At 53.5% G+C, this 12,431-nt stretch overlaps 3 protein-coding genes across 3 annotated transcripts; 1 reads left to right on the forward strand and 2 right to left on the reverse strand.

The window, feature by feature from the left end:
* Positions 1-3,080: 3,080 nt before the first annotated feature.
* On the reverse strand, positions 3,081-5,465 carry B0H64DRAFT_393991 (Alpha/Beta hydrolase protein). The gene is made up of 8 exons (XM_062803674.1): positions 4,738-5,465; positions 4,601-4,678; positions 4,507-4,542; positions 4,054-4,420; positions 3,815-3,948; positions 3,662-3,759; positions 3,504-3,590; positions 3,081-3,428 (listed from the first exon to the last, which is right to left on the reverse strand). Exons 1-8 carry the CDS (start codon positions 5,247-5,249, stop codon positions 3,250-3,252), a joined length of 1,491 nt encoding a protein of 496 aa, XP_062661619.1. The 5' UTR covers positions 5,250-5,465; the 3' UTR covers positions 3,081-3,249.
* A 1,653-nt stretch (positions 5,466-7,118) lies between these two features.
* B0H64DRAFT_423943 (uncharacterized protein) lies at positions 7,119-9,995 on the reverse strand (the record flags this gene model as incomplete). The annotated part of the gene is made up of 7 exons (XM_062805625.1): positions 7,119-8,526; positions 8,600-8,873; positions 8,934-9,269; positions 9,340-9,420; positions 9,482-9,544; positions 9,611-9,682; positions 9,734-9,995. The coding sequence occupies 7 exons, from the start codon at positions 9,993-9,995 to the stop codon at positions 7,128-7,130; spliced, it is 2,487 nt and encodes an 828-aa protein (XP_062661620.1). The 3' UTR covers positions 7,119-7,127.
* Positions 9,996-10,473: 478 nt separating this feature from the next.
* B0H64DRAFT_393995 (Alpha/Beta hydrolase protein) lies at positions 10,474-12,226 on the forward strand. The gene is made up of 4 exons (XM_062803675.1): positions 10,474-10,809; positions 10,895-10,994; positions 11,058-11,521; positions 11,597-12,226. Exons 1-4 carry the CDS (start codon positions 10,575-10,577, stop codon positions 12,025-12,027), a joined length of 1,230 nt encoding a protein of 409 aa, XP_062661621.1. The 5' UTR covers positions 10,474-10,574; the 3' UTR covers positions 12,028-12,226.
* The last annotated feature ends 205 nt before the right edge of the window (positions 12,227-12,431 follow it).

The raw sequence follows: 12,431 nt of genomic DNA on the forward strand, positions 1-12,431 counted from the left end.
AGCCGTTTCCCAAGCTCTCGTGGTGTTTCAAGGCGTCCCTGTCCGCACCTTGGCTTGCGGCATCAATCGTCTGGTGTTCTTGGAGCCATTGGGCCACCCACGCCTCGGTTGGGCGCCTCTCGTTCCTTCGGGACGCTCTTGTCCTCTGGTGTGGCTTCCTCTGGGATTGCTGTTCCATATATCCCCAGATTTTCTCGTCGGCGTGTGATAGGCAGTCTGCGCTTCGGCATTCGTTGACTCCTACGCCCGTTAGACAGCGTCGGGGCCAGGCTGCCTTGGGTTTAACCCTCAGCCTGCCCTCGTGAGTGCGTTGTGTGTCCCACAACATGCTTGCGGGAGCGTCGCCGCTGTCGTATACCCATCTGATGGGTAGGGGTTGCATCCCCTTTTCTTCCCTCGTGGGCCAGAAACTGTTGCGAAATTTGTCCTGGAAATGGTACCGACATTCGTGCGCGATACACTGAAACCAGGGCAGGTAGATGTGGTTCTCTTTTCGTGGGTCCACCCGCTCGTGGTCTTCTGATAACAACTGGAATCCCTCCGTGTTGTTCTCGCCCCGGGAACCCCACCATTCGAGGTCGGAGGTTTGTCGCCCGGCGCGCACGATGTGCTGATGTCGCGTCCAGTATTCTTCCCAGCTCTGCTGTTTTCTTCCTTTCGCCGCATTCTGTTCCTGTGCGTAGTCGAAAAGTTGCTCGGGGTATCGTACTCCGTTTTCGTATCCTTCCGCCTCTTCGGTGGGTCCATCCCACGGTGTGTGGTGCGGAAGTGCCTGGCGGATGTCGTCCTGCAAGGCCTGTGCCTCTCTTAATGTCTTTTCGACGTGATCCCCGGCCCTGTTGTTGGCCTCGGTGATCTCTTGGACTCGTTCCCTGGCGAAATCGAGTTCCGCGCAAAGTCGTCCGTACTGGTCGTTCCTTCTCTGGAGAAGTTGCTCGAGTTCTTCTTTCTCTCTTGACAACTCCTCGATCCTTTGCCGTTGGCTTAGGACCTTCTGTTGCAGAAAAATGAGGTTCGGGCTGACTCCTCCTTCACCCTCGTGGGTTCGCCATTGCCCGTCCTCTTGCTGAACCAGGGTGATGCCCCAGTCCTCAGCGACTTGTCGGATGTGCCGCGGGGGAGCCAGTTCTCCCTCGTCATCCGTTTCGATGAAAGCGTGATGGGCGGTGTCATTTCCCTCCTGGTGGTTGCTGCTCATCAAGTCTTCTTGATCCGAGTCGGTGAGTTCATCGTCCTGCTCGATGACTCGGTCAATGTCGATTTCGAGGTCGTCCTGCGTGTAGCTGGCGGCTGCGACCTCCAGAAACCGGGTTCTTCTTCCGACCGTGTTTTGGTCGATGGTGGCAGCTTCCTTCCCTGGAACCGGTCTCCACTCTTTCTTGCTGCGGCAGTCGCGTTTGAAGTGACCCTTCTTGCCGCAATTGTAGCAAGTGATGCCTGATTTGTCCTTGGCACCATCTCTCTTTCCTGCCCATTGTGCCTGGGCAGCGCTGACGTCCATGGGTCCCGAGTGAGTGCCGTACGACGTGCTCTGGTGCTGGCGTTTCTTTTTGTCGTTGGGTTTGTGGTAGCCTGCGGATCGCTGAGTCTCGCTGCCCTTCTTCTGTTGTTTGCGGGCGAACTGTCGGTCGTCAATCTTGACAGCCATGGCGATGTACTCGTCGAGCGTGTCAGGTCGGCTCTCCTTGTAGAGCTCGTCCTTGACCTCCTCCTTCAGTCCTCCGTAGAACAGGTGCATCAGCCCCTCGTCGTCTATCTCTGCCTTCATGGAGTCTTGTCGGAAAATCGTGGCGTAGGCGGTGGCTGACCTAGTCTGCTTCAGCCGTCCTAGCCGTTCCTGGGCGTGCAACTTCTCGTCCTTGTCGCCGAACACCTTCTGAATCTCACTCTCGAACTCGGAGTAGTTCTCGAAGACCTTTTTGGTGAAGGGTTTGTGGATTGCTCCGCCGAGGAAATCACTCAGTGTTCCCGTGAACCACTTGAGGGCCTTGTCCTTGAGTCGGGTGGCGGCGTATCTGGTCTTGGATTCCTCAGTGGCGAACTGGTGCGAGTTGTGGTCGAGATAGTTCCGCATCTCCGTGATCCAACCTGGCAAGGCTTCCTGGTCGCCCCCGTACTTCTCGGGTTGCTCCAATTTGACCTTCGTCTTGGCCGGGTCCTTGGTGTGGACCTCGGTCGCCGCAAGTCGGGCTGCCAATGCCGCGTTGCTGGCCTTGGTCTTCGCAAGCTCTTCTTCAGTTTCGTCGAGTCGTTCGGTGACTCTCTGAAGCGCGGCCGTGATCTGGCCCGGCGTCGGTTGAGTTGCCATGTCGTTTTACCTTCGAGCCTGAACTGTAACAGATCAAAGGGAGTTAGCAACGTGTGACGAACCTGTCTCTGGACCCGTCCTGTTAGGGTTCAGTATCGGTCGAAGGTATTCTCTCAAGGGTGCGTAGGTTCGGTGCAGCCAAAGGGTGCACAACAAAGACTTGTCTCAACAGTAGGCTCTCGAGCTTGTAGCGAACTGTAGTTGTGATTGCTAACTGGAGAACTCCCAGAGCTCTCCAGGACGAGTGACTATATACCTGTCTAATTCTTGAGTGCTCAGTGTGCTCAGTTCCTCTGAACACTGATCACACTGATCACTTAGAACGTCCTGTTCATCCTGATTGGTGATTGGGATCGCGGTGCTCACTGTGCTCAGTCTGCTTGGCGACTGAGCTCACTGATCACCCTGCTGCATCCCTGATTGGTTTGACTGGCCCGGGGCGTCCCGTGCCTTGGGCCCCACATGTTGGCATATCCGTGACACTTTCCAACTATATAATTAGAATCGGTAATCAGGTTATATAACCTCTATACTTAGCCCTTAGATATTAGTAGCCTACCTCTCTCTTCTAAGCTTCTATTAGTTCCTTGATAGTACTTTAGAAGCATATAGGGTATACTTAGAGAGAGTAGTTATAAGAAGGTATTATAGGAGAATAACGAAGAGTAAGATTAGAGGAGGAATAGGCTAGCTAGAGGGAGGTAAAAGGATAGGGTTTAGCTATAGAGGTTTTAGGTAGTTAGAGCTTAATACTACTATTATCTTACCCCTACTATTAAACTATACACTATATATATAAACACCGCTCGTATATTCCTTATACCTTATTACTTGAGCATTATATACCTTAAGGTCCCTCCTAGGTCCTAATACTAATAAAGCCTATAGACTACTGGGGGCATTAAGAAGCTACTCAATACTATCTCAAACATCTCTCATTATTAACAGGGGCCGCTATACATATCTAAGATCTCGGCAGACTCCACATACGACTCGCTAGGCCCTGTAGCGTTGCCAAACACGACAACCTGGTGGCTCGCTTCTGTATACTTGGGCCATTTCTGGCCAAGGTGGTCGCGGGGATCTGCTAAGGGGTTGGCGGCCAGGGAGACCCAGGCAGCTATTTGGGGAAGCAGTCAGTGTCTATGTTGAACAATAATTGGACTGAGAATCGGTACTGCGGACAAGTGCGTACCCTCTATTGCAAAGCTCGTCTGCCATTCGAACTCGGTCGAGTTGCCGCGGAACTGGTTGTGCGTCCCGAAGACGAGGGGGATGTCGGCTGTGTATTGGTCAATACCCTTACTTTCCTATGAGAAGCAATCCCCGAAATAAAAAGAAGAGGGCACGAACAGCTATGCATGCCCCCAAGCCAATACCGAGGCGTAATGTTGCTAAAGTTACCCGAGAACAGATAGACGTACGTCGGAAACCCATACCCGGCCCGGGTACTGCGCGGAGCACATAAGCGAGGTACCCATATCCTTAAAGTCGGGACACACTCACAGTATCTGGCTCCTGACGCCGCATGCTAGTCCGCCGGCTCCCGGCGAAACAGTTCCGTTCGGTGGTGCCGTAGCGTTGATGTTGAAGGGTAGGAACGCTGCCGCCTCATTATACGTAAACCCGGTAATCAGTGGCTGCAGCCCCGGGAGGCGGTGTTCCGAGTTAGCCTTGCAATAAATACCTTTTGCAGCTATACGTGCAGCCGTCGCTGCACGTGGTACGAGGGTCCAAGAACGCACCAGCTTAGCGACCAACCCTTTTTCGAGCCTCTCCGTCAGGTTCGCAAAGAGACTAACGCCATCAGCGATGGGGCGGAACACCCCGCGGTTGGGATCCGTGTTAGCTTCATTGACCTTCCGCTGTAGCACTGGCGCATCAATCCTTTGCATACACTCGAGTTCGGCCGCCCCCGTAAGGTTGGCGCATTCAGCAGTCTGCGCTAGGTCGTGAAAGAGCGTAGTGTTTGTCGGGTTGTTGGTCCCGATACCGGCGGACGAGGCAATGAAACCGCGGACGATCGGCGTCTCGGGGTACGCGTACGCCTGGGATAGAACGGCTGTGGCACCAGCAGACTGACCATAGAGAACCATGCGCTCGGGGTCGCCGCTGGTTGCCGGGAGAAGTGTATTAGTAAAAGAGGCAATTAACATATTAGGGGACAGGACCCGACTAGAGCCCCCGAGTTCACTCACCCAAATCCTGCAATGTTGTCCTTGAGCCATTCCACACTGTTTAGAGGATCAGTTGGAGAACGATATGCACCTATCCTAGGAGGTGAACACGTACACGAGCCGGATATCCAGCAGCCCAGCGTTTTTGTTAGCGATCGGCGAGTTAGGGAAGCCGAAGATACCGAGACGATAACTAACAAGAGATAAATCAGCACATTCGTCTCATGCAGGCCATAATTTGCAGTCATGTACTTGAAGGTGACAACAATATGCGTCTGCGTCCTCTGAATCCACTGGTCTGGGACCTGATACGGCGCGTGGCCGCCGCCCTCCCTAAACCCTCCGCCGCACACCCAAATAATTACAGGCACCTTCGCCTGAACGGGCTTCCGCGGACCCCAGATGTTGAGATACAAGCAATCCTCGCTCTGGGAATCCGTGTTCTGGAACTCGGGCATAAGCTCCCAGAAAGCGCCCGTCCTGTTACCGGTCTGGAAGCAAACGGGCCGATAGGATTTTGCGTCGGCGTGGCCGTAATCGGGCGCTTTCTTGGGAGGCATAAATCGCAGATCCCCCAGGGGGGGCCGCCCGTACGGGATGCCTAGCCATTGGTTCACATCGGGGCCCGTAGAGTTGATGAAACCCGTGTAAGTACCGCTGGTGGTTTTGACAGTGAGATTATGGTTGGGTCGCTCTCTGTCCGGATCTCGGGCCCTTGTCAGGGGGGCGAGCAGGAGAGAACAGGCAAGAATGTGAAACCGCATAGCCGTGATGTCCAAAATGTGTGTCTTGAGGAATGAGGAGAGCCTTGGCTAATATCCCCGATGGAAAGCAACTAAGCGTCTTTATGCTGCTCGACATGGGGGGGGGGGGGGTTTGTTGATGTTCCTTGGTACCCTTGTACGAATCTCAACTAATCTACCATCCGGCATTTGACCCGGGTATGCAGCATTGGTGTAGCAATTTGAGGTTTGGTGGCGTCCCCGCATCGCTAGACGGCTGACTGTACGCAAGCTCAGTCGCGAGTGGTGCGGATAACCAACAAAGCGGCTTGTCACAGGCTGTAGCCAGGAAAGCCGGCCTAGGCAAAGCCCAAAAAGGCAAGGAGACGCACTGCTTCTAGGTTATCTTTTCGGGGGGTTAGAGTACATAGGTACCTAAGGCAAAGTCCACAGATCGTGAGAATCCTTAAAACTTCGGAACCATTTGACGGGGTCATCTCAGCCTCCCAGATAGGTACTCAGCTCGGGCGCTGACTAACTAGGTACTGGGCGATCTGACCAGAGGGAGGGTTACGTTCATCTTTCCATTGGCCCGTGTTCCATTGCTCGGCGGTGGACAGAGCCGAAGCATCGTGAGCACGGACATCCGATACTCTGGGTTCCACGAGATCGATGACAGGGTCGTGGGAGCGCTTGAGCGCCCCATCCACGCCGTTGCGCCTAGAGCGAGAGTGAGAGTTTGCCATGATGGACTCGACTTGCTAGGATTCTTTTAACCTTCCACTCTTCCTGGCCGGCAACATCCTCACTAGGCGGGTTCTCCGCGGCCTGCCTAGGCCGCGGAGAGGTTGAATACTTTATCCACCGGTCCGGTGTAAACACGCCGCCCGATCTGCGTCACGATCCCGGGACCTCGAACTGGGAGGTCCCTAGAGTGGTCCTCTCCAAGATCGTAGAGCTTTGCTGCGTGACAGGGAAGGAGATTTTGTCGCTTCGCCAGCCGGTAATTTCCGATCGCTCGATGATGACGATGGTCCATAACATCGAAGCGGATTCCTACGGTGGCGGTTTGCCTGCTCCGTCTGCCTCCTTTAAGGCGATTATCCAACTGGTTAACGTCCTATCCTTGGCTGCTGAAGCAGTGCCTGTTCTCTAGAATACGAGACGATGGGGGTTCCGGTGATGGAGAGTGGTGGGTGGTCGCGTACGTGTTCTAGACGGCCTGCAGTAAATTTGCGTCAAGTCAACCGAACCTAGAGGCCGTTCGGGTGACGATACGATTCACAATGGCTACAGGAGTCCAGTCCTTGGCATCCGATGGCGATTTACCTCCTAGATAGAAGGAAATGTTAGCCCTGTGCATATCTATGTATCGAACATTTCTATTCTGAGCGCGGTCCATGTTCTGGATAGCAAGAGAAAGTGTTCTAATCTCTCTTCTTCTTGTCCGCATACGCACCTTGGTTGCTTTTGTGGTACTCCGAGGTCTATCTCCATCAACGGCGCGGCAGCCATTCACATACACCGCTGCCCTAGTAATGGATTACGCCTCCAGTCTGCTGATGTACGTTTACAAATACAAGCCTATAGGACCTATCAATAGGGTTCGGAACTAGCAGCGCAAGCGATCGTAGGGACCTTACACACAGTGACAACGAGTGTATCGGAAGCGGAGGCTTATATTTCCAGCGCACAAGACCGCTTCTAGAGACGGGACTTGCTGAGGCGGCTCGAAAGCAGTCTATCTGATAAAGCTCCCTAGGTGCTAGCGGCTCGTTCATCTGAATAGTTTAAATGCCTTCGGGCTGCGGACACTTGACTTGTTCATAATCGCCGATGATCGCCCCGCCCGGCGGAGGCCGGTTTGGATGTACCGGCGCTGAAGCGGCGGGCCCTGGAACAGGGCAGGTTCCGCAATTCCTATTCTAGCCTATCCCTAACATTTTCCAGCTTCTTACACAGATACTGCCGAACATATGTATGTGAGCCAATATTTACTACAACCCAGCAATCTTCATGCAACCGAAGACTCCCCCCGATCGCGGCTCCTACCCCTGGACTAATAGCCGAAATAGGGGCAAGGAACCACCCCAACATCCGTGATACAACCTCCTCCCCATGCACAGGGTCATCCTCGGTTCGGGACGACGTCCAAAAGCGGGCTGGACTTTCGACCACCGCGCTCATAGCGTTGGGGGTCCTGTTAACGATGTCGTAAAACGTCCATCTCGGCCCGAGCTGGTCAAGGATGCGAAGCCGCTCGTCAGCTCGCACGTTGCCGAGCACGCGCGCAGGTGGGATCGTAATCTGCGAGAGCAGGAAGCCATCGCGCGCAACAAGATGGCGATGGAGGGCGTTGCCGATCGCACCCATAAAGGTGGCCATAACGCCGAGGGCCTGCATTACGCACAGCCGGTTCTTGATCCAAGCTTCTTCGTTTAGGCGGTATTTGTGCGGTGGTCGAAGTAGGTGGAATTGGAGGAGAGAGAGGCTGTCGCCAGGCAAGCTCCAGAGCGTATCGAGAAAGACTTGGGAGCAAAGGCTTGTAGAGGGAAACCAGCAGAGTCTCGCGAGGGACTTGGAGTGGGACTCGGAGGGGGTGTTAACGCATTTGCTGATATACTCAATCAAATCGTAGTCGACGGCCGGGTTGCTTTGGTTGTACTGAGTTATGAGGCCGTTGGGCTGGTAGAGGCTCTTGCCGAAGCCCTCGATGTGGTTCCCGAAGCTGATGAGATAGCGTGGCCACCGGAAGCTCTCTTCCTTCAAGTCTTTCGGAGGCAATGGGATGACGTACTCGAAGTCGTCGCCGCCTAGGAGCAGGTTGACCAAGAGCTGGCAGTTGTTGGTGAGGATGCTCCACTCGCCTCTGTCTTTTCTCTCTACGAGGATGTTTGCGATGCGAGAGAGATGCTTGTCAACCTCCCCCCCGAGGCATATCTCAAGGCTCGATCGCAAACCCTCGGCGAGCTCCTTGAGCGCAGACCGTCGCCGCAGGGCCTCCTTTTCTCTAGGGAGACTCATGTAGCTGTTGCCTAGCTCCATTAGGCGTTGCACAACAGCGCCCTCGCGTAGCTGGGCCCGTTCAGGAAATCCGGAGAAAGCGGCGCTATAAACTCTCTTCAGACAAGCGAGAATCGGTCTAGGCCTGAACGGGAACTCCTCGGCCCTCGCGTCTCGGTGAGGTTTCCCGGTTTCCCTATCCCAATAGAAAAACGGTCGCTTTTCCATCCGCCATAGGTCGTCGACATCTCCTACTCCATAGTCGCTAAAGAATGCCGGTGGTGGCCGCGGCGAGATGGAAACCCCGTGCTTGGTGCTAGGCATTGATTGCAGTTGGTTAGAGAAGTGTAAAGATTACTTGGAAAATCTATAGACGTTCTTGGACTCACCCGGGCACCCCAGACTCAAATATCAAAGGCCCAAACATTAGGGACAAATGGAAGTTCCCAGATGGGGCGTAATGGCCTTTCATCATGAGACCCACTGTTCGAAGAAACAGCCGCGGGTTTGTTGGCCACAACCCCTCGGTTGATCGGAGAGCTTTTTCGATGAACTTTACGACGTGGCCAGCATCCTGGCTCGAATTCGAGGACGTGCCGCGGTCATGTCCTTTTTGTCGGTGAAGCTCCGTCTTGATAAGCTCAGAACGAAACGCTTTAAGGCCTAGTAGGATGAGGTTAATGACACGACTACCCAGCTATCTTTTTATAGCCCAAGACTTACCCTTGATGTTCGGCTCGCTGTAGGTTACCTCGTGCAAGTGACCGCGATCACAGGGATCCAGGATGTTGGTGTTCGTTATGCTCATACATACCGAGCAAACCCTGTAGGCCGGATAATGTTTCCAGACAGCCTCATCTTGAGTTGGCGTTTCGCCGGGAATATAAAAGGCTGGAGGCCCAGAGGCTTCTGGTAACGACTCGTAGAAGCAAGAAGATTTGCATCCCTCTCTGCATTCGTAGAATGCTACGGATTTAATCAGAGAGTGGCAATAGCTGCAGGTAATTCCGCGGACAACATGTGTGTTCCGGCCTTCCTTGCAAATCTCAACTCGCTCAACTAAGAAAGGTAACCGATTAGACGAAGACTAGAAGTCCTTGGGATAATTCGTGGGTAGCTATTCCCTTACCATTTGGTTGGCTTTGCTGCATTTTGACGTATCTCTGTGAACCGTTTGTTGGCTCATAAAGGACATCAAGGTCAAGGAGACCTAGTGTGCCAGATACGGTACGGGTTAGCGGCGCAACTGATAATACGAGCTGAAAACTCACCAGAAGCCTGCAAAATCAGACGAGCAGCCCACTCTCGCTTGTCTCTTGGTGCGGTGAAATGGTCTTAAAAACACATCAACTTGGGTTTACACTAGGTAGGCAACAGGGTGTGTGGCTATTTAAACATACCTTTTGCAGCGTTGATAGCCTCTCCGTACAAATCTGACGTAGAGTCTTTATCAAGCCCGGACTGGCAACCCACTTCAGAATTGTTAGCGCTGACTTGGGCAAAATTGCATGTATTGCCCATACTCCAGACGTCGAAGATCTTCTTGAAGCTGTCACAGCACACGTTCAAGTCAATCTCGGGCTTGAGTGCAAGATCCCCTAGAGAACATAAATCGGAATAGAACTCAATCATATTTCGAGCCTCTCTTTCGACCGACCCCCAATACACTTTTCGAAGCTCGTTAAGAAGGTCATTGGCATCAGTGACCTGTCCCGTGTTGGAAGACGTGGCTGGGGTAGCGGCCTGAGGGGCCCTGCCGCTCGAATGACTTTGCTGCTGAGACATCGCGGCGACTGGTTCTTGACAGTGAAGTTACGGATTGATACCAGGAATTGAGTGCTCTAAATCCGGGAATCCAAAAGTCAATAAGGGGCGTATGGCGGCAGTAAAATACATGTAGAAAGCTGCAATGCTTGCTTTTCCCTTGGGACTCCCCCTTCATCCCCCGGCGGTCTCTTTTGTGCGCTTCTATCTGCATTGGGGCCCAAGAACCGCTGTATCCTGCCACGGTGGCGGCCCCGTGAACTGCATCACTGATCTTGTTGGTAGAAAAATCATGAAACACTCCTTCGGAGGACCAAAAACGTGGAAAGAGGCGGCAAAGGCTGGTTACACCAACTGACGTAGCATGCAATGATTATACATGATTGGGTGCCTCGTCGGGCAGTTAGCTGCCCAAAGAAGCCTAATGTTGCTCTTGTTGCCACGTTGGCGACAGGAGGCCAGCAAGGCTTTAGCAAGCTTATATATGGTATGGGCCGTTGCGGAGAGGTAGATGTCGCCTGTCACATGGAACATTTGTAGCAACGCGTGAGAGAACTTGCAACATCCACAAGGGCCCCTTTACTACATCTAGCCAACATCATGAACACGCAGTCGGAAAAGAGGCGTAAACGGCCCGGGTCCACGCTTGCAAAAATGTTCGGTGCTGGAATATGGGGTTCTCGGAGCGTACATGCGGGAGCGACCAGCACTCCTATGCTCAACGGCAGCGCAGATATCTCGGCCATGTCTCGCTCTGCTCCACATTCTGCAGGAACGTCCCAGGCTCTTGCCAAGGCCTCGATATTCCTGGATACTTTGCCCAAATGCAGTGCTGGTTGGTTCTGGGCCTCCCCTTGTCCCCGCTATGGTCATGGCTCGGCAGCTCCTTTGTAATCGGCACTAACTGTGAGTGTCTGCAGTCAACATGTCACAGCAGCGGGCCCTAGACCGATACCTTGCAGCTATCGAGAGACAAGAAATCCACAGGATCGAGAGCCATGAGGCAAGCGAGTTCAAACCGTAAGTTTCGATCCTATAAGTGGTTAACGGCGTTACTAGAGATCTCTGACCTATGCTCACTAGGGCCGAAGAGACGTGGCAGCTCATTTCCCGTGCCGTCTTACGAGCGCAAAGGATATATTCCGACGTGCCTTACTCGCCGCACGACACACTTCTAAATCCCTCCAGCTACTCCAAAAAGACAACCATATCCGACGATGAGCTTCCCAACGGAAATCATGCCATTGTCGTGACAGTGCGCGGGTCGGCGAGGTTTAAGGATTGGCTGGTTAACCTCAACGAGGCTCCAGTGATGGAACATGAATCACTCCAACCGCCTCAGCAATGCCACAGGGGCTTTCTTGCTGTGGCAAAAGACATGCAAGGAAACGTTCTGAAGGCGATTGTCGAGAAGCTTGACGGAATGGCCAACGCTGGAAGACCCGTCGACCTGCTCTTCACAGGCCACTCCGCCGGAGGCGCGATTGCGAAGCTTTTCTATGCCATGAGCTCATCTCCTGGCGGTTTGTTCTCCAGCGTCATACCAAGTAAGCGAGCCATTCATGCCAAGCACCACCCAAGGCTGGCTTAAACTAACACCGCCTATCCCCCTTTCACATTAGGATTCCGCCATGTCCACTGTATCGTATTTGGTGCACCGCCGGTTGTCGCCTCTCCGATCTTAAAGCCCCGGTCTCCACATTTTCAATCCGGCTTGTTTCTGAACGTGGTCAACGAGAGAGACCCAATCCCCCTCGCCCAGCAGGAGTATATTCACCTCTTGCTAAATTGTTTCTCTAGGGCCCAGGAGTCTAAGGAGCCCTCCACCGAAAGTCTTCGGGCCCCTAAGCCCATTCTGCGCGTCAGTGGAACCTGCATTGTCCTGATGGATGTCTGTGGGGAGACTGGACAAACTGAATGGAGGGCTGTGGAAGTTGCGCCGGAGGTGTTGGAAACGAAATTGTTTGGAGACCCAACGATGCACGATGCCGGCAATTACGTGGCAAGGATCGATGCCGCGCGTCTAGCGGGCCACCTTGAGGTCCGAAAGTAATCAAAATGCCAAGAGATCTTGTTCGTGTCTCTGAGCGATAGAAGTCAATCTGTGGCACGAGCTGCCTGTCCATGGTGGCCATGTGCCTCAACCAGAGAGGGCTTGGAGTCTTGGACTTATACTTTTTCCGTTTTTTCCGTAGTGTCTCGGCCCCCTCGGTGAGAGGGCCACGGGCAGGCATTCCATTCTTATTCAGCGCTGGCAGCAGTCTCTCTCTATTTGACAGCATTTCGTGATTGTCCCCATCTTCGGGCACGGGCAACGACACTAGGCAACGACACGAAGATCGCGGGATCCCCTATTACGAAGTCGCATGCTGAACCATCTCCTTTATGCGACATTGAGATCACAACCTCGCAGTACATACCTACTTACCTAACCAGCGTTGGTTATATGTATGGTTT

This window comes from Chaetomium fimeti (assembly GCF_033439085.1).
Source record: "Chaetomium fimeti strain CBS 168.71 chromosome Unknown B0H64scaffold_3, whole genome shotgun sequence".
NCBI lineage: Eukaryota > Fungi > Ascomycota > Sordariomycetes > Sordariales > Chaetomiaceae > Chaetomium > Chaetomium fimeti.